Raw genomic sequence first — 21,784 nt, 5'->3', positions numbered from 1 at the left:
GCAGCAAGTTTCACTTTCTAACCATTCTCTGGGTGAAGGTGGCACTTATGAATTTCTTTTTGGATTTATAATATCAACCTATTATTTTTTGTCAATAGTTTTGGTCTCACCTGCACTGAAAATATTTTCACTAGGTCTACCCTACGAAAATCTTCCATAATTTTAAAGACCTCAATGTGTCACCCTTTCATCCTGTCTTTTCAAGGGAATGTGTTCAAACTTTGCTGTTAGGTATAACCTCTCAGTTCTGATATTATTTGAGATTTTCTTTTGTGTCTTGGCCAGGACCTTGATGTCATTGTTGTAAGTGTGATCTAACCAAGGTTCTGTACAAGTGTAACATACCATATCTGTTTTGCAATTATATCTCTCTAGAAATCTCCCTAAGTGCTTGGTTTCTTGTTTTGCTTGTTCACCTGCTTTGTGCCTTTCGTGATTTCTGTACTATAAGAGCCCACGTTTTTTTTTCATTTTTAGAACTGTAAACTGAAATGGAAGTTGAACTGCTATAACTAGAATACCAAGAATTTTTTCGCCACTTGGAAATCAAGTGTTGCGTATCGTTGAGTTGTAAATACAATGTTGCTTTTTGGGAGCAATAAAAGACGAGTTAAGATTGAATGACACTGAGAATTTTTCAAGTTAAGAAAATTCTCCGAAGCAACAGCCCTCTGACTGAGCTGTTAAAAAGCTTTAAGTGCCAAGAGCCTCAGAGAGTGGAAAACATTCAGCCTCTCCAGGCAGAAAGCATTCTCTCTCACCCTGTGGGGAAAAAGACAACCTGGGAAAACTTAAAAGAAAGAATTTATAGAAGAAAAGATCAAGTCCAATGGATCAACTATTGAACCAAATAACCACTATCAATCTTTAGAGAACAATATATCATCACTGTAAAAATCAAAAGCACAGTGAGAAAAATATTTTACCGAGCTTTTTTCTACTCTATATATTTTTTCAAGCTATAGTATATATGTTAAACTACTTGTCTTAATAGTGAGTTTTAGAGTTTTGAAGGGTTATAGTTTAACTTGCATAGATTAGAAATTATTTATTTATTCTCTTGTTAAAGTTATGCACATTATAATAGCTTATTTTCTACTGAAGAAAAAATATACTCAGGTATGTAATGTCCTGAGTAGCGGTCAGTCAGACAAATTGGTCATTTCTGGTGGTCTCATTGAAATTTTATACATTATATATGTGTGATAACTTGTGGAAAATGATTATCGGTGCATTCTTTCCAGTTAGGATGTGACAGTTCTGTGACTCCCTCTGTTTCTCTGCCTCATTTCAAGGTGACCAACTATCATATAGTTCATGGGATTATCCCAGAATATTTCAATCTGTCCTGCTGTTATGGACCATGCCAGACCCCTTCAAAACATTTCAGGAAAGTAGCCTGGACCCTAAATTTGCTCGTTGTTTTAAGTAGGTGTAATGTGGATATTCAAGGAGTGATGTAGCTGGCCCAAACTCTTATTTTTAAACAAAAAATAATATATTTGCAAGATTACAGAATTAAACACAAACAAAACAGAACAGAATACGGAAAACTTAACCTATCTGAAATCCAATACCCTATCCCAACTTAATGATGCTGTTTCAAATTCCTGCAACAATCCCCATAAACACTCCTTGGCAAAAAAAGGAAAAATCAAACACAGGGTCTTACAGGAGAGAGAGATAGCAGAGAGATTCAGCATGGAAACCTTCTTCATTGGAGCTGTTTCTTTGATCAGCAGCCTCAGAACAGACTGACTGCTTGCTCTGAATAGCTAGACTGCTAAACCCAAACCAAAGAAAAGCTGAATTGGGAGAACTGGCCACTTCGCTTTCATTGAACAATTTTAAAATTTGAAAGCCTTTTTCTTGAGGCAGTAGCTGTTAGCTACAATCAAATTGGCCCTAAAACCCATCAAAACGAGACACCCTAGAACCTGTGTCTTTACGACCGCACTAAAATAAAACCAAGGACAAGATAGAAAAAGTGAGGACTGCAGATTCTGGAGATAAGAGTGAAAGACTGTGGTGCTGGGAAAGCACAGCAGTCAACAGCAGAATTGACGTTTCAAGCTTAAGCCCTTCATCATGAACCTTGTTAAAGGAGCAGCATTGTCACACTGCATCCCAAGATGCCATTTGTCATGTAATTCTTTGGGCAGCAACTGTTGGGAGTCTCCTTTTTCTGCTGCCTGGGTATTTTTGGTGTCAGTGCATAAGCTATACACTGCCAGGCATGGTTAGTATACTCAGGCACAATGGCCTGCCGAAATAGGAGGATTGGCTGGTCTGCACTATACCTCCACTCTACCTCAAAATAATGTAATGGGAGAATGACCATATGACCATAAGAAATAGGAGTGGAAGTAAGGCCATTCAGCCCATTGAGTCCACTCCACCATTCAATCATGGCTGATGGGCATTTCAATGCCACTTACCTGCGCTCTCCCCGTATCCTTTAATTCCTTTGGAGATTAAGAATTTATCAATCTCTGCTTTGAAGACATTCAATATCCCCACCTCCACTGCACTCCGTGGCAGTGAATTTCACAGGCCCACCACTCTCTGGCTGAAGAAAAGACTCCTCATTTCCATCCTAAATTGATCACTTCTAATTCTAAGGGGTATGTCCACGAGTCCTAGTATCCCGACCTGACGGAAACAATTTCCTAGTGTCCACCCTTTCTAAGCCATGCATTATTTTGTAAGTTTCTATTAGATCTCCCCTCATCGATAGTCACAGGTGAGGTGCTGGAAGACTGGAGATTGGCTAACGTGGTGCCACTGTTTAAGAAGGGCGGTAAGGACAAGCCAGGGAACTATAGACCAGTGAGCCTGACGTCAGTGGTGGGCAAGTTCTTGGAGGGAATCCTGAGGAACAGGATGTACATGTATTTGGAAAGGCAAGGACTGATTAGGAATAGTTAACATGGCTTTGTGCTTCGGAAATCATGTCTCACAAACTTGATTGAGTTTTTTGAAGAAGTAACAAAGGGGATTGATGAGGGCAGAGCAGTAGATGTGATTTATATGGATTTCAGTAAGGCGTTCGACAAGGTTCCCCATGGGAGACTGATTAGCAAGGTTAGATCTCACAGAATACAGGGAGAACTAGCCATTTGGATACAGAACTGGCTCAAAAGTAGAAGACAGAGGGTGGTGGTGGACGGTTGTTTTTCAGACTGGAGGGCTGTGACCAATGGAGTGCCACAAGGATCGGTGATGGGTCCTGTACTTTGTGTCATTTACATAAATGATTTGGATGCGAGCGTAAGAAGTACAGTTAGTAAGTTTGCAGATGACACGAAAATTGGAGGTGTAGTGGACAGTGAAGGAGATTACCTCAGATTACAACTGGATCTTGACCGGATGGGCCAATGGGTTGAGAAGTGGCAGATGGAGTTTAATTCAGATAAATGCGAGGTGCTGCATTTTGGGAAAGCAGATCTTAGCAGGACTTATACAATTCATGATAAGGTCCTAGGGAGTGTTGCTGAACAAAGAGACCTTGGAGTGCAGGTTCATAGCTCCTTGAAAGTGGAGTCGCAGGTAGATAGGATAGCAAAGAAGGCGCTTGGTATGCTTTCCTTTATCAGTCAGAATATTGAGTACAGGAGTTGGGAGGTCATGTTGCAGCTGTACAGGACATTGGTTAGGCCACTGTTGGAATATTGCATGCAATTCCGGTCTCCTTCCTATTGGAAAGATATTGTGAAACTTGAAAGGGTTCAGAAAAGATTTACAAGGATGTTGCAGGGTTTGGAGGATTTGAGTATAGGGAGAGGCTGAACAGGCTGGGGCTGTTTTACCTGGAGTGTGGGAGGCTGAGAGGTGAACTTATAGAGGTTTACAAAATTATGAGGGGCATGGATAGGGTAAATAGGCAAAGTCTTTTCCTGGGGGTCAGGGAGTCCAGAACTAGAGGGCATAGGTTTAGGGTGAGACAGGAAAGATATAAAAGAGACCTACGGGCAATCTTTTGACAGAGGGTGGTACGTGTATGGAATGAGCTGCCAGAGGACGTGGTGGAGGCTGGTACAATTGCAACATTTAAGAGGCATTTGGATGGGTATATGAATAGAAAGGGTTTGAAAGGATATGGGCTGGATGCTGGCAGGTGGGACTAGATTGGGTTGGAATATCTGGTCAGCATGGATGGGTTGGACTGAAGGGTCTGTTTCCATGCTGTACATCTCTATGACTCTATAACTCTAATGAATACAATCCCAGGATCCTCAACCATTCAGCTTATGTTAGGCTTACCATTCCAGGGATCATCCGTGTGAATCTCCTCTGGACACGCTCCAGTGCCAGTATGTCCTTCCTGACAATGTGGAGCACAAACTGGACACAGTATTCTAAATGGGGCTTAACCAGAGATTTATAAAGACTCAGTTGCATATCACTGCTTTTATATTCCAACCCTCTTGAGATAAATGACAACATTACATTTGCGTTTTTAACCATGGACTCAACCTGCAAGTCAAACTTTAAAGAATCCTGGACTAGCACTCCCAGATCCCTTTGTACTTTGGCTTTATGAATTTTCTCACCGTTTATGAAATAGTCCATGCCTGTGTTTTTTTTCCAAAGTGCAAGACCTTGCATTTGCTCATATTGAATTTCAATTGGAGTAGTGGTGAGGGCAGTGGAGCTGGAGTCTCTGGTGGGAATCCACCAGAGGGAAGGTGTCCCCCAGGTGTCAGACAGGCCTGAAGAGTGAGGAGGAACTGTTTATTAAATTGAGGGTAAGATTTCAGAAGATGAGAAGTTGAGTAAGATGAGGAAAGGGAGAGAGGAAGAGGGGCTCCTGAGCAAGTGAGTGAGTGAATCTTTGCGAAGGGGGTTGCTGATTATGTCAGTGGTTGGGAATTAGGTGGAGGTGTGTGTTTGTTTGTTGGAGAGCAGTGTGGCTTGCCTGGGGAGTAGCGTAGAGCTTTAAGGGAATAACATGCACAAAGCTTTATATGGCAAAAATGGCAGGTTCTAAGTAATACATATGTTGATATGTTGAATGTTGCAAAGAGCAGCAGTTTGTGCCGAAATAATCCTTTTGGGCCTTCTTGACCCTTCTAGTGCATATGCACACTGTTCCCTCATACTTCGCACCTCCCCCCTTCCCTGTGGCCTCCGTCTTGCCAGCAATCCTCGATAGAAATATCCATTTTCATTTTATTTCCTCAAAATTGGCAATGCTTGTGGGTAGGAGTGGCTCTCCATATTTTTTCTACAAAAGTGTACTCTGCATCACCCTTGCCTTTACAGTATTTCATGCAGCACCATTCATTCTGTAATACCTTCTTGCATGATTGTGAACTTTCCTAACTTTCCAAACAGAGAGGACAAATAATTCCAGTTAATTGAAAGAAGAACTTTGGGCTGGGGTGGGACAGTGAGGCTGACTAATTGACAGGGAAGCGAGAGGGCTGCCTAATGTCACTTATGATTAAATAAATTGGCCCCTGCGCCTTCTCTGCTCTTTGTGACGCATCGGGCTATGACGCCTCACATTTGATCGACAGGTTACATAAGCCCCGCCTCCCACGCGACGCACGCCACTCTCGACCAATCACCGCGGCCGGTGGGCGGGATCTGTGTGACGCCGTGCGTCAGGACTGCGGTGTTCTGGAGCTTTCTACCGGCCGGTTGCTGAGGAGGGAGGTTGGGGGGTTCGGTTGCTGCGACGCCTGAGGCGCGATCGAATCGGCGGCGCGAGGTCACCGTTCGCGTGTTCTTCTCTTGAATCTACAGGGCAGCGCGGTGTCGGTGACCGTCATGTCGGTGGTCGGCTTTGATGTGGGTTTCCAGAACTGCTACATCGCGGTGGCGAGGAGCGGCGGCATCGAGACCATCGCCAATGAGTACAGCGACAGGTGTACACCGTGAGTGTCGGGGGGCCGGGGGATGGACCGGACCGGGCCGGACCGGGGGAGGGGAGGGGAGGGGAGGGGGGTGTGCTGTCAGTGGGGATGGGGCGGTGGGCTGTTCGCCTCCAGGATGTGGAGGGGGGGGCGGCGGTTGCTGATCGGGGGCACGGGAGGTGCACGCCGCCTCCCGCCTCGGCTGGGAGAGACTAGGCCTGTCTGCCCTCACATGGCAACCGCACCCGGGGATACTGCTCCTGCCGGTAGAGGTAGGGCTTTCCTTTTTAATGTCCGGGAGATGAATGTTTCCCCAGTTACAGAGGGAGGTGGGGGGGTGGGGAAGAGAAGGGGAAGCTCTAACCTCGCTGTAGGCAGTCAACCAGGTGAACGACTGACTCTGATTCCCCCCCCCCCCCCTTTCTGGGAGGTAAGTGCCTGCTTTATTAATCTATTTGATTCTTGGCCTCGCCGGCTGCTGAGTTTCACGGCAGGTAGGTCGGCTGCGAGCCTGACTATAACCCCCCTCCTTCCTCCTCCCTCCTTCCTCCTCCTCCCAGGGACCTTTCCCATTCAGTCAGGCAGCCACCTTGCGGTGATACCGGAATGGTACCAAGGAACATCCTTCTCACGCTGTCCCAACGCCTCCCTTCATTACAGACTGATCGTTTTGCCAGCGCCTTCTCTTTTATTTTTAAAGTGGCCCGTTTGAATCAGGTTTTTATCCCATCCGTTAACCGGATACGTAGTTCCCTTTTTGCTATGGTTATGGGCCATAATGTAAATCAATGCGTCCGTGATCTATCTCTCTCTCTCTCTCTCTCTCTCTTTCCTTCCTTGTTACCTTGACCATTTTAAGGCAGTTATTTTTTTTAATTGCTGACTGTTCAACGTATACTGGAGCGATCCGTTCGCGATCGAACCTGAACGTAACCATTTCTACGTAATCAGAACTCCGAAGTATACGAAGAATATGGGAAATCCTTGGAGGAAGATAATTGGCAAATATCAAAATTGTTCTATTTGAATTAACCTTCGTAAGTGTGCTGAATTTGTATATTAATTTATCTTGATAACGTTATGCCTGAAGATCGAATGAGTATTTCCATTGACATCCTCAATCTGGTTCTGCCATTCAGTGAACGTCTGATCTATATTGTGAATTGCCTGCTTGATATCGCCATCTTTACTGTCCCCTTAAAGAAGAAAAATGTTTTAATTTCGGTCGTCCTAGCCACTAGGGCACAAATTTCTAATTTTCGTTTTGCCTTGATGTTCTAAATGGCATTCTAAGATTTATGCCTGTTTGTTCTTGATTCCCCACCAGAGGGCATAGTGTCTCTATCCATGCGATCATTTTTAAAATTTTAAACACCCTATTTTGATCACCTAAGTTGTAGAAGCCAATCTGTCACCTTTTTTAATGGTTAAATGAACTTGGGAGAAATAGAAAGATTCTGGCTAGGATGGAGCCCAGTGAGTGAGTATAAAAGTTATGGACAGAGTTCGGTGTCATGCCATCTATCCTCTTTCTGTTCAGGGAATATTACCATACTACAGTTATATAAAGTTTTGGTTAGGCCTAGTCTGGAGAATTGCATTCACTTCTGGTTGCTGCATCTTGTGAGATGAGTGTTGACCTTGAAGAGCAATGCTGGAGCTAAAATGATCTGAATTACAAAAACTGGTTGATTGATTGAATAGATCAGGCTTGCTTTGAGTATACACAAGTCTATACCAATCCTCTGAAGAGTAACCCCCCCAGACCCATTTCCCTATATTTACCCCTGACTAATGCACCTAACCTACACACCCCTGAACACTATGGGCAACTTGGCATGGCCAATTCACCTGATCTGCTCATCTTTGGATTGTGGGAGGAAGCTGGAGCACCTGGAAGAAACCCATGTCGACACTGGGAGAATGTGCAAATTTCTCAGTCACCAGAGGTTTGAATTGAACCTGGGTCCCTGGCGCTGTGAGGCAACAGTGCTAATCACTGAGCCCACTGTGCTGCCCGAAGTACTAATTAATAAATCTTTCAAGTTCCTCTGTTGCCTGAACACCTACAAAAAACTGTGACATCAACAACAATGCAGCACTGCTTCCATACTGCACCAAAGTGTAATTTTAGGGTCTATCATCAAAAGCATTTTTTTTTCTTGAATTCTGAAGAAGGGTCTCTGAACTCAAAATGTTAACTATGGTTTCTCTCCACACTGTTTAGGGATGGCATGATAAGTAGCATTGCTGCCTTATAGCACCAGAGGCCTCTGTTCAGTTCCAGGCTTTGGCGGCTATCTGTGTGGAGTTTGCATATTCTACCTGTGTCTATGTGGGTTTCCATCGGGTGCATCAATTTTCTCCCACAGCCCAAAGTTGTGTTGGTTTGGTGGTAGGTTAGGTCTTCCCCAGAGATGTGCAGACTATGTGGTTTCCAAAATATCAGGCTGGGGCAAAAGCTGTTCCACTGCAAAATAAATCATTTTCATTTGAATCCTCAGCAAAGAAGGCAATTTTGCTAGTCATATTATTGGCATTCCCATCCATATGTTGTCATCTTTAGAATTTGAAGGTTATTTGAAGGTTTGTGTTATTTTGGTTAAACTGAATGCAATAGCTTAGTGAATGCTGAATTTTGCTTTTTCTCCAGGGCTTGTGTCTCACTGGGACCCAAGAACCGGGCAATTGGAGCTGCTGCCAAAACTCAGGTATGGTCGTGTTGAGTTCTACAGAGCAGATAATTTGCTATCTATACAGCTCAGTTGTAATGTATGGAGTGATTATTTTTTTTTCTCTCCTTACTTTCAGTAGAATTGAACTAATAAGCTTCTGATCGTGCAGCATGTTGGTTAATAAACTTGAGTCTTGGAACTCTGAAAATTTCTGGTCTGCTTATGTGTATACCTAATTATTCTTAAATGTGACTTAGTGGAAAGCTTCAAGGAGTGACTGCTGCCTTGAATTATGAGATAAAAGTCACAAATATTGAGTAGTTGGAAGTATTAAATCCCAGTAGGCTTTATAACCTCAATGAATAGTTTTGGAAACCAATCCAGGACAACCTGGCAAAACTCTTCCACCCACCACTGCAAACGAATAAAACATCAGTCCAACAGTATGACTTGATGCTGGCAAGCTTCCACACCTTCTGAGGCTTTAGAGGCATTTGTAGTAGGGTTACGGTTAGTCCTTGAGTTGCATCACTTGAAATGCATACATTTTTTGAAATATGCCTGTCTCTGCTATCCTCTTGGACAATAAGTTCCAGGCTTATCACCTTCTGGATGAAAGTATTTCTGTTCCACTTCCCTCTAGTCCTCTGGAATTATTCTAAATCCATATTCTACTGGTCATTGACCTTTTTGCTTTGGAAACTATGCTCTTCCACTCTATGAAGGCCTCTCATATTTTTATACATTTCAAATGTTACATCAGTCTCCTTATAAACTTGACTCCTAACCTACCAATCTTTGAACATAGCTACATTTCTCCATTCCTAGAAGTGGGATATTTCATAGTCCTCCTTACGATGTTTGCATCATTCTTTCTCTCTTTTTAGGAGAGAAGCATGCCAGAGCCAATCCTGCATCCCATATCTCCTACATCCTATAAAGGAGTACCTTTGATCTCTACTCAGCTATATTCTTCCTTTTTATTATCCTCCTGTTCTCCAATGTAATTACAACACATTATTTTCCATGATTATTAACTCTATTTACCAATGCTGTTTCTTATCATTTTTCATCATTTATTTTCTGGATTTCACACCTGACTTTTGTGTTCGATCATATTAAGTTTTCATTATCTAGTGCAAATCTTTAGCCTTATTCTGCACTGTTACATTCCTTGACATCCTGGGGTTAAATTTGGACACCCTACCTTCGTCTTTGAGAAAATATCAATCTTGCACGGTGTTGTTTGTCCTGTTCTGACTGCCAAGATGCTGATTTAGCTTCAAGTAGCTGTCTCAATTTGAATAAATCACACCTCTTAATACAAATTTAAATCTATATTCCTGATCCATTTTCATCCTTTTCCATATCCATAATTAATCTAATTGAACTTTAATTGCTACTCTCAAAGTGCTCCCCCACTAAACCGCCTGTCTCCTAGATCATGTACTACTCTTCCTGTTGGTGATTATCTCTTTAACCTATATTGTGACCCTATCCTTTTTAATACTTTTCTGCAAGCCTGTAAAGAGAAATATTTAATGTAGTAATTACTACAGTAATTGGAATATTCTTATTCTCAGATTGTGACCAATGCAAAGAATACCATACAAGGCTTTAAACGAATGCATGGGCGACTTTTTGATGATCCATTTGTGCAAGCAGAAAAAAACAAACTTCTATATGAGCTTCAGAAGATGCCCGGTGATAGCGTTGGAATCAAAGTAAGCTCTATTTTTAGTGGAAATCTACCATTTGATTAAACATGAAATTTAAATTAGATTTCTGAAGTGTGTTGCAGGTGTTGATGATCAAATCTGATCAGTGATAGGGATGATGCACTGACCCCTTGCCAGCTTGTTATTTGTGAATGACAGAATTTTGAATTAAAATGTAATGTGTTTTGAAATACAACATGTTAGCTTGAACATGTCATGCTGTTAGTTAAGGATAATTAGATGTCTGATGTCTAAAATTTTGTGTTGACTGTCTACCTGTGTAAGGGTGATCCTGCCTTTGAGATTTTGTGAATATCCCAAGGGCTTTGCAAATAGTTACTTTTGTGTTGTAGATATTTAGAGTCATGGAGATGTACAGCATGGAAACAGACCCTTCAGTCCAACTCATCCATGCTGACCAGATATCCCAACCTAATCTAGTCTAGTCCCATTTTGCCAGCACTTGGCCCACATCCCTCTAAACCCTTCCTCTTCATGTACCCATCCAGATGCCTTTTAAATGTTGCAATTCTGCCAGCCTCCTCCAGCAGCTCATTCCATACACTCACCACCCTCTGTGTGAAAAAGGTGCCCCTTAGGTGCCTATTATACCTTTTTTTTTCCCCCACTCAACCTAAACCTCTGCCTTCTAGGACTCCCCCTTCTCTCTTCTCTTCTCTCCCCTCCCCCCCACCCCCCCCCCCATTCCAGGGAAAAGATTTTGTCTATTTACCCTATCCATACCCCTCATAACTTTATTAACCTTTTTTATAGGGGTGGGGGTGGGCAGTGTGGCTGGGGCAGATGGCGGATGGGATTGGGGCGAGTGTGGGGGTGGGCTCACACATGGTGTGCTGCTGCCTCGTCTTTTGAACAGGGAGTGGGCTTAGCAAGTGCTTGCTGTGTCAATCCCACTGTACTGATTTAGGGTGGGGGCGGGGGGCACTTCAGCAATGTAGGTCACTTGTTGCACAAAAGTGTGTTTGCTCAGAAACAAACCAAGACAGACTGAGCAAGGCAGGCAGGGTGAGGAAAAAATTAACTTCAGAAAATTCCAAGCCCCAGAAGAGAGGCATTGAATCAATTAACTGAATAATCAGTTATCTGAACGAAATAGTGCCCGCCCATCTCGTTTGGATAATCAAGGTTCCTCTGTATTCCACTCTGTATTCCAAAAGTAGCCTAACCAACGTCATGTATGACCTCCCAACTCTTTCCTTTAATGCTCTGGACCAATAAAGGACAACATACCAAACGCCACCTTCACTATCCTATCTACCTGCGACTCTTCTTTCAAGGAGCTATGAACCTGCACACCAAGGTCTCTCTGTTCAGCAACACTCCCGAGGACCTTACCTTGCTAAGATTTGCTTTCCCAAAATGCAGCACCTCATATTTATCTAAATTAAAATCCATCTGCCACTTCTCAGCCCACTAGCCCATCTGATCAAGATCCCATTTTAATCTGAGGTAACCTTTTTCGCTGTCCACTAAACCTCCAATTTTGGTGTCATCTGCAAACTTACTAACTATACCTACCATGATCATATTCAACCATTTATGTAAATAACAAAAATTAGTGGACCCAGCACCAATCCTTGTGGCACTCCACTGGTCACAGGCCTCCAGTCTGAAAAAAACTCTCCGTCACTACCCTCTGTCTTCTACCTTTTAAGCCAGTTCTGTATCCAAATGGCTGGTTCTCCCTATATTCCTTGAGATCTAACCTTGCAAATCAGATTCACATGAGGAACATTGTTGAATGCCTTACTGAAGTCCATATAGTTCGCGTCCACCACTCTGCCCTTCTCGATCCTCTTTGTTACTTTTTCAAAAATCTCAAGTTTGTAAGACATGGTTTCCCCCACACAAAACTATCCTTAATCAGTCCTTGCCTTTCCAAATACATTGAAATCCTATCCCTCAGGATTCCCTCCAATAACTTGCTCACCACCGACATCAGACTCAGTGATCTATAGTTCCCTGGCTTGGCCTTACCACCATTCTTTAATAATGATACCATGTTAGCCAACCTCCAGTCTTCTGGCACCTCACCTGTGACTATTGATGATACAAATATCTCAGCAAAAGGCCCAACAATCACTTCCTTAGCTTCCCACAGAATTTGAGGGTGCACTTGATCAGGTCCTAGGGATTTATCCACCATTTATGCATTTCAAGACATCCGGCACTTCCTCCCCTGCAATATGGACATTTTTCAAGATGTTGCATCTATTTCCTCACATTCTATATCTTCCATGTCCTTGTCTACACTAAACACTGATGCAAAATACTGGTTTAGTATCTACCCCATCTCCTGCAGCTCCACACAAAGGCTGCTTTGCTGATCTTTTGAGGGGCTGTATTCGTTCCCTAGATACCCTTTTGTCCTTGATGTATTTGTAAAAACCCTTTGGATTCTTCTTAACTGTTTGCCAAAGCTATCTCATGTCCCCTTTTTACCCTCCTGATTTCCCTCTAAGCATACTCCTACTGCCTTTATACTCTAAGGATTTGTTTTTAGGAATTGCTTTCTTCCCTCATTGTAACAAATTCTCAAGTTCAAGGGCATTTACTCACTTGTTAATCTGATCCAGAGTGAATGTTAGCATTGTATTTAGAATGTGCATAGATAGTGACTTCAGAATCTGTGTTTAATGTTCAATTTAGCTAAAGTTTATAAATTCATCCTGTAGCTATCTCCACAGCCTAACATATCATAGACAATATCTTCCCATTGAAACTAAAGTGGTGTAGTAATGAAAAAGTACTTTCATCAAATTTCTGCTCTGCAGTTTTTAAAAGAAAAGTTAAGTAATGCAACTTTATTTTCTTACAGGTGCACTATATGAATGAAGAACGAACTTTTGCAATTGAACAAATTACAGGGATGTTACTGACTAAACTCAAAGAGACTTCAGAAAATGCACTGAAGAAACCAGTGACAGACTGTGTAATTTCGGTAGGTTGGATTGAAGCCAGCAAAATCTCAAAACTATCCTAGATTTAGTTTATAAAGATTGTACCAGCAGTCAACTGCCAGGAAGTTATTTGCCCGCTGGATGGTAGTGAATAATTCTTCAGAAGTAGCTTCCTCTGGGACAACTTTTTGTAAAGAACTGTTGCCTTAATCTAACTGCTTGCGATGATGAGCATTTTGACTTTATTCCAAGATGAAATTCAAGAAATTCTGTACTGTGCTGTTGTGCACTGTACATAGTTAAGGAAAAATGTTGAGTACCTCTCAAGTATTGTCTTCATTCTTTTGAAGGTATGTTGATTAACAAGCTTTTTGTATTTCCTGTCAAAGTTTTGAAGTGCAATCCCAGACCAAATCATTGAATATAAAATGGGTTAACAGGGCAAATCAATTGTGCTATTCCAAAGATGTTAAGACCTAAATTGTATATTATTCTGTAAATGGGCCACTTATATGCTCAGTTAGTAAATTTGCTAATACAAGAATCTGAGTGCAAAATTGATTTTACTTTTTAAAAAGTATATTAGCACAGTGTATATATAGTATTTAAATAGCAATCCAAAGTAGAGTTCGATCTTATCATGGCTGGTTGTGAAAATTTGTATAGTAGCGTCAGAAACTTTCTTTTTAGAATTGCTCAACTTGTTCACCCCCACTGGTCAGGCCAATAGCTGCTGGACCATAAGATGTTATAAGAACTTGCTGCTCCTGATGTGGCATAATGTGCTAGTCAGCTGGAAAGTGACTGCTACAGATAAGCAAAATTTTAATGTTAGGAATTGTCATCTCAACAAGAGAGGGAAGGAAGCAGTTCATGTTCAAGCCTATAATATTTGGGTTCTGGTGTATTGACCTGAAACATTAACTGTCTTTCGCTGTCCACAGATGCTTCCTTAGTAAGTACCCCCTGCATTTTCCCTTTGCTTTAGATTCCGGCATTTTTGATTTTTTTTGTACTGTTAAGTACAGAGCACGTGATTTGCATCGACAATAAACAATGACTCAGACATTGAAACAAAGCAATATCAAATCCAATCAAATATAAAGTCAACTTTATTGGGTTGATGCTAGCAGCTATCTGACAAACTCATGTAACGTTAGTTTGATTAGTAATTGTATCACTTTCCCAAGACAACCACCACCTCTCACCACTCATCCCCTCTTGTCACCCCATGCTTCTTCCCTCTTACGCCCCCTTCTCCCCACCCAAAAAAGTCTCTTGCAAGAATAAAGAACAAATAGCCTTATTCTGGGACTGTATTCTCAAGTATCACCAGTCAGAGGAATCCTACATATGTGCACTGTGTAACAATTAAGTTTCCATCCCTCATTTTTGAAACTTTAGAAAACATGGTCTAGTTTCCTCAATCTCCTTCTAAGACTGTCTCCCCATTCCAAGATATAGTCTGGTGAACCTCCATTGCATTCCATCTGTGGCATGGTGCCTTTCTTTTCCCCCCCCCTTTCTTAGATGAGGGAAAAATTGTGTATGTTAACCAGGTGGGGTGTCACCAAGCAATTGCAGCAGGTCTTCTTTATTCACATAGCCTTGTTACTATTACTATTTCCATCCTTACTAATTATTGCACCTGCATTCCAGCTTTTAGTGATCTCCATACATGTAGGACAAACAAAAGGCAGTTCTTAACAGTTCAAACTGCAAATTTGTGCCTGAAGCGTCAGTGACTTCAGAATTGTGATCCATCACAATTTGTGAGAGCAAATGGACTAAAAGTGACCTAGGTCCTTTCTCATCTGTTTCATAATTCCATATGATTATGGACAATATATTTCAAGTATCCTTCTCTTTTTCTCCCCAAATCCATTGATTCCCTTAATACTTGAAAATCAACCTTTAATGTACTTTACTGAGCAGCCACATTTCTCTGTGGTAAAGGATTCCACATGTCCACTCCCTTTGAAGAAATTTCTCCTTGTCTAAGCCTGCAGAGCCAACCATTTACTGAGACTATGACCCTACATTATACTCTACTCAACTGAAGCTGTATCTTGCCAGCATCTAACTTATCAAGGCCTTTTAAGAACTTAGTTTAAATTCCTGTACTCCAAATCTCTTCTAGTAAAAATGTGTATCCTATTTGCTTTCCAAATTGCTTGTAATACCTGGTGATGATATTCTGATTGTTGTATGAAGGCACCCACATTTCTCCTGGTACCATTCCCTGTTTTGCCACAACTTGAGTTTTTTCTTACCCAGTGTCTCACTAGCATTTTTCCTCATTCATCTTTCATCTTGCTCACTTGCTCAAACTGTGAAATTATTTTTTATGATCTTTTTATCATCCTCTAGTTTAGTTTAATTTCCCACCTAATTTAAGTATATTAACTTTGTGTAAATAACCCTCATCTAAGTTATTGATATAGATGGTAAAGCTTCAGTGGAAGCACCGATTTGATGCAGCATACTACTACTTGTAGCCTAACAATCGTAAGATAACACATTTATTCCTACTATAGATTAGATTACTTACAGTGTGGAAACAGGCCCTTCGGCCCAACAAGTCCACACCGAAGCACAAACTACCCAGATATATTCCCCTACATTTACCTCTTCACCTAACACTACGGGCAATTTAGCATGGCCAGCTTACCTAACCTGCACATATTTGGATTGTGGGAGGAAACCGGAGCACCTGGAAGAAACCCACACAGACATGGGGAGAACGTGCAAACTCCACACACAGTCGCCTGAGGCAGGAATTGAACCCAGGTCTCTGGCATTGTGAGGCAGCAGTGCTAACTACTGAGCAATCCATTCTAATATGTTATCTCTATTCCTGACTTCTAACCTTATGGTTTACGTATATTGCACTCTACTATCATACCAGTGCATTGACCCTGGTTTACTAGAAACATGCCAGGGTCAGCAACTGACCTTCTCAAATGAGGCTACCTGCATGTAATAGGTCTTGCCACCTAATTGCATCTCTGGTAATTGTCCTGCTCAGGAAAATAAAGGAAGGAATGGTTTCATGAACATTTCTGTATAACTGCTGCCAGAGCCCAAAACATGACTGTCATATGAGGCTGAAGTGTTCACATGTCTCTTCAGCCAGCAGTGCCAAGTGAATAATTCTCCTTTACCACCGCCTAACATTTCAACCATTTATAGATGCCAATATCCAGCCACATTGGGTCACTCCGCATGGCATTATGAAACCAAGTACACTAGACACTACAAAGGCTATGGATCCTGCTGCCATCTTGGCTGTTGTACTGAATACATGAACTAGCCAGTGCTGATGGGATGCCAGTCCTGAATCTCCATTTTTTTTTCTCTCTTTCACCAACAGTGCTTGATCTGGTTATAATAAACAGAAAATGATGAGAAAATAGCCTATTCCTAAGTCAAGGTATTCACTATGCCCCTCTACCTGATAAGGTAGAAAATTGACTAGGTTTGTCCTGTCATCAAAAGATGGTACAAGTCTGATCTCACCAACTATGAGCTAATGGCCACCTCCAATCACCACTGAAATGATAGAAAATTGTGTTGTCATCAGGACCAGCTCATCAATTACCTAGTGGATGCTTGGTTTCAGTTTTGCTGGAGCCCTATTTGTCCCAGATCTATTCAGTGTTGATCAGGATGTGGATGCAGCAGCTGCTGATTGCCAGGCAAGAGTTGAGAAGCTCCCCAAAGATCAGGAGAAACATTTGACCAAAAAAAAGTAATGGAAATCCAAAGTCTATGGCTAAGGTATTGACTTATAGACTAGAGTATGTTTGTCTTCAGAACTTAGTTATCACAGCTCCAGGGCATCACTACTAGAGTCCCTTAGAGTTACATCCTTGGCTGCTTCAACAATGTTCTTTCTTCCATAAGGTCAGGAGTGGAGCAATTAGCTGATAATTCTAGTGTTCAGCTCTGTTCACGACTCCTGATAATGAAGTGGCCTATGCAGACTACAACAAGATTTGGACAACCAGCATCCATACTTGAGCTGAAAAGAGGCAGGTAACATTCACAATACAGTGCTCTAAAATAATAATTTCCAACAGTGGACTTAACACCATCTCTTGGCCTTCAACAGTGTCCATGTGGTTTTGAGTTACTGTCAACCAGGTACTCTGAACCAACTGGTCCCGAAATAAGGGTAGAGACTAACTTTGTGCTGGGTTGTTCACGTCTAAACCCCCAACAGCTGCTTTTTCCAGTGTTCAAACCAGGATTGCTTAAATATTCACTTCTAGTATCAACCTTTGCTGCTATTGAGGAGAAAGCAGATCACTTGATTGACATCTTGCCACTCAGTTCAATATCCATGCTTGTTCTTTGGCTTACTGTATTTGCTATGAAGCAGTTATGCAGCAGTTGTTCTGCAAACATGCTGTAACCAAGCCTTCCAGTCCTGCACCCTTTACCTACAAATAACATTATGGGTGTACAATTTTTATCCATGTTACACACTTTGCACATCGCTGTCTGTTTGATCATAGTCTTTGAATTTCTAACATCTAGGGTTATCATCAACCACTAAGTTTAAATCATTTCAAGGGCTTACTATCAAGTGGCAAATGAGAATAGCAAATAAATTCTTCTTTGCCCACATTCCAAGACACATTTTTAAAATTGAAATTCAGAATGCTCTATTTATTGTTCAATAGAAATCAATTTTTTGGACAATTTTGCAATCGTATCTTTTGTAGCTAAAGAGCTCACAAATCCACTTTTATTGGACTATAGCAGTTCAAGAGGGCAGATCAACACCACTAGGGCAACTGGAGATGGGCATTAGTGCTGGTTTGGCTAGCAGTGCTCACATCTAATGACAAATCGTGGGGTGAAAGTGAGCGACCCAAATCATACTCATCAAATCAACGTAATGTGAATTGCTATTGTGCCACGCTTCTCATTTTTCTAACCATGGTTCTCATTGCTTACTGAAGAGGTTTTGTAGTTCTGTGGCTGACTGCCTATTCATTCTGTTTTGGATACTGGTCCAAAAGAAAGTGTGAAAAGATCTTCCCTGACTATTACACTGTCATGTTGAATTAATGCAGACGCTCTCAACCCAATTATAACTTTTGTACAGATTGATCTTCCAGCCGTTAAATGAATTGTGAAGAAGATGGGAATAAATCTCTCAAATCAGTCATCTTGTGGTTTAATTTAAAGATTTGCTTTTTCTCTGTCCTTTGCGTGAAAACTTGTGTTTAATAGTATACTTGATATGGTGGTTGTGTTCCAAAATTGAAATATTTTGCATTCATGTATACTGAAAGCACTTCATTTGAGCATAATATTCATAAAACAGTAAACTTCAATAACCCAGAATTTGCTGGATTGCCGCATCTTGTGGATGCTATGGATTAGATTTTCTTTTCCTCGGCGCTCTTGCTGTACGTACAACTTGATAACACTGCACTGTGATTAATGGTCCTTGTGAGGCATTCGTGTCTGATTAGCTAGTTCAAAGGGAGTGTTAGGAACTGAGCAATGGATTTACGGGGAGAGAAAAGTGACTTGAGGTTGAAGTAAAAAGTAGGAAAGATGCATTAAAAGGAAAGAGAACAAAGGTAGGAGACTTTTTCAAAATAATTTGACCTCCAAGACTGCAGTTTTAGATGGCCCCTTCTTAGACTACAAAAGGCATATTACATCTAAAAATTATTTCATTAACAAGGAACTTGAACTGAAATGGCAACTTCAATGAGTTAAATGATCAGTTTCCAAAAATTCGTGGAACTGGGTAGCAAGGAATAACAGCAGAATAGTGTAAATTATTCATCCATTTTGATATGCAATTCGCAATCCAACATTGCATATTGTCTGGATTTTAATGCACTAAATAGCATGTTTTTGGTAAATTCTGGGGGCTATACATTTGGGGTTTTTTTGGTTCTTTTTAAGAATGTTGTTTTGCAATCTAATCTGACGAAGGTTCTTCTGGTTTAACTAAAGAACATCCTGAAATTAGTACAAGCCATTTTCATTTTTAAAATGCTGTGGAATTGTTAAAGCTAAATATTTCAATTTTGATTTTAATTGTACTTCACCTGTAATACATATCCGTTGATCTTTGTGATGAGCATGACATGTCAAGTTGGAAGCACGTACAGTACTGCACCCTGAATTATATAATTAAAAAAACTAAAAGTTTCCTGAATCTGTTGGCAGGTCCCTAGTTTTTTCACCGATGCAGAGAGGAGGTCTGTGATTGCTGCTGCTGAGATTGCAGGACTTAATTGTCTGCGGCTTATGAATGACACCACTGCAGGTAATTTTTTTTTGGGCTTAAAACTATTCCTTTGAACAATTGTAAATGTGAATTTGCTGAAGAAAAGTTAGAGGTGACCGAGTAGTAGGAACGTTTAAGCAGCACTGAATAGAAGTGGTGCATTTTGTCAGATTATACTGTATGGTCAGCGCAAAATATTAACTTAAAAATACTAATGAATGTAATAAAGAACCAGGCCAGACAAAAACTGTTTTTAGCTTTTTGTAACAATGTAATATTGAGCCAGCATTATTTAGTTATGATATAAGCGATATGTGAACTTCAAAAATTAGGTACACCAGAAGATCCCCCTTACCTTAAATTATTCTAGTCAAGCAGCCATACTGAAAATTTTGGATGGCTATAAAGAAGTTTGTATCAACAGCAGTTTTTAAGTGTAGAATATAATAGCAACCAAGCCAGTAATATATTTCGCTGTGATCGCTTCAAGGAGTGGTCTGCTGAAGCTTGTGTAAAGTGTCAAGCTTTAGGGAAAATTGTTGTTTCTTCTGTAACAGAATCTTAATTCTATGGGCTGTTTACTTAGGTCATATTTAAAGCATAAGGCTTGACATTGTTTTGACCAAACCTTTGATAGTATAAGATGTGATTTATATCTAAGCCTTAGGATTGCAATTAAGAACACATGCACCAGTTTTTTTCCCCTAATAATGCATTGGTATATTTGATCCCCCTAGTTGAATTCAGGGAATTAGAATCATTTTATTTTTAATGCTAGCAAAGAGCAGTTTTCAGTTTTATCAGCTTTTGTCCTTTTTTCTGCTAGTACTATATAGCAGGGTTTTTCCATGAATTTTACATTTAGTAATCTGTTTTCTCAGACTGTGCTTTATCTACTTTTATAGGAGGTAGACTTTTACCAAATAGTGTAGCAGTAACTACAGATGCAGAGGTTTGTCTAGAGCATCTGCAACTCTAATTCAGCTACAGTGCATTGATAAATAATAAAAACCAGGGAAGAGATGATCGCAGCATTTTTAAGTAGTGGATAATTCTGAAGTCTTTTAAAAATGTGATTCCTGTATTTTTAAAGAAAAAGCATATCAGAGGAATTATAGACTAACATGTTTATCATTTGGTGATTTTTAAAATGACTGCTTAACAGAAGATGTAATAGAAAGGAAACCAAAACTATATTTAGAGGAACTGACATTTGATTATCCAAATATTGGATTATCCAGCAAGATCTCAATGTTTGGCTAAACAATGTTATCCGGCATTCGAGTATCCAGAATTCGATTAACTGGACAAAGTATTCCCCACCCATGTCCTTCAGATAATAGAGGTTCCTCTGTACTTAAAGTATAATTGCATGGCCCCAAAACAAGATCATGTTTGACCTATCTTAATTTATTCTTTGAAGAAATAACTGAGTATATATGGGTAATGCAGTAGATCCAATATATTTTGGTTTTCAAAAGACCTTCACTGGTGGATCTGTGTAGAGCATGTCTGATCGATCACTAAATGGAATGGCTAAAGATGGGAAGATATTGTCCATAAGTGGAAGCATGCTTGTGTACAGTTTCAATTGAGTTTATTTGAACAAAGCGAAAGGCAAAACCCTTTTTACAAAATATTGTCAGGAACCAAGTTTTTTTTCTCTCTTTACAAAAAGAGGATGGACAGAATATTACTGAATAAAAGGTGCAATTTCAAAATGTGTACAACAGATTTGAAGCTACAATTAATGTAGACTCAACTTAAAATACAACATCTCAAAACACTAATTAATTGACAAATTAACTTCAGTACAGAAGTGTCAGTTGTTCCATTTTGGTAGGTAGCATGAGGGTCCTTCTTCCTTGGCAAATAAGCAAATATATGCGGTTTCGGAGCAAAGTGATCAAGGTACAAATCTACAATCGGCCAAAATGTTTAAGGGCATTTGGAATACAAAGCAAGCAAGCTGCTAGAGTTCATCTCTGTAGAGGTAACTTTGCTTTTCAATTCTATGTTAAACACTAAAACTTTTGGTTCAACAAAACTTGGAGCTCTGAGAGCTTCTACTTTCTTTACTATGAATAGGATAAAGTACTAGAGAAAATATTAAGACTTACAAGGATGATACACCTGTCATTAAAATAGAGATAATGGATGAGGTGAAAATTGATAGGAAAGATATGATGTTTAGCTGCCATATTTAGAATATTTGGTTCAGATGGTTTACATACTAGGTTGCCAAAGGAAGTGGAGGTAGCTGAATGATTTATCATTATCTTAGATGGTCTCTAGATATAAAGAAGGCTGGATACTGGATTGGCGGGTGACAAATATTATTACCATA

At 40.5% G+C, this 21,784-nt stretch overlaps 1 protein-coding gene across 1 annotated transcript in view; it reads left to right on the top strand.

Moving 5' to 3' along the window:
• The first annotated feature begins 5,629 nt into the window (after positions 1-5,629).
• Positions 5,630-21,784, top strand: part of LOC140485716 (heat shock 70 kDa protein 4L-like) — a 58,912-nt gene continuing 42,757 nt past the window's right edge. Inside the window, exons 1-5 of the mRNA XM_072584171.1 lie at positions 5,630-5,882; positions 8,515-8,572; positions 10,120-10,260; positions 13,094-13,216; positions 19,377-19,476. Of these exons, the coding sequence (XP_072440272.1) occupies positions 5,776-5,882; positions 8,515-8,572; positions 10,120-10,260; positions 13,094-13,216; positions 19,377-19,476 (529 nt within the window). The 5' untranslated portion in view covers positions 5,630-5,775. The remainder of the gene's footprint in view (positions 5,883-8,514; positions 8,573-10,119; positions 10,261-13,093; positions 13,217-19,376; positions 19,477-21,784) is intronic.

This window comes from Chiloscyllium punctatum, chromosome 14, assembly GCF_047496795.1.
Source record: "Chiloscyllium punctatum isolate Juve2018m chromosome 14, sChiPun1.3, whole genome shotgun sequence".
NCBI lineage: Eukaryota > Metazoa > Chordata > Chondrichthyes > Orectolobiformes > Hemiscylliidae > Chiloscyllium > Chiloscyllium punctatum.
Note: the sequence above shows the minus strand (reverse complement) of the source record. Positions and strands in the feature narration are given on the sequence as shown.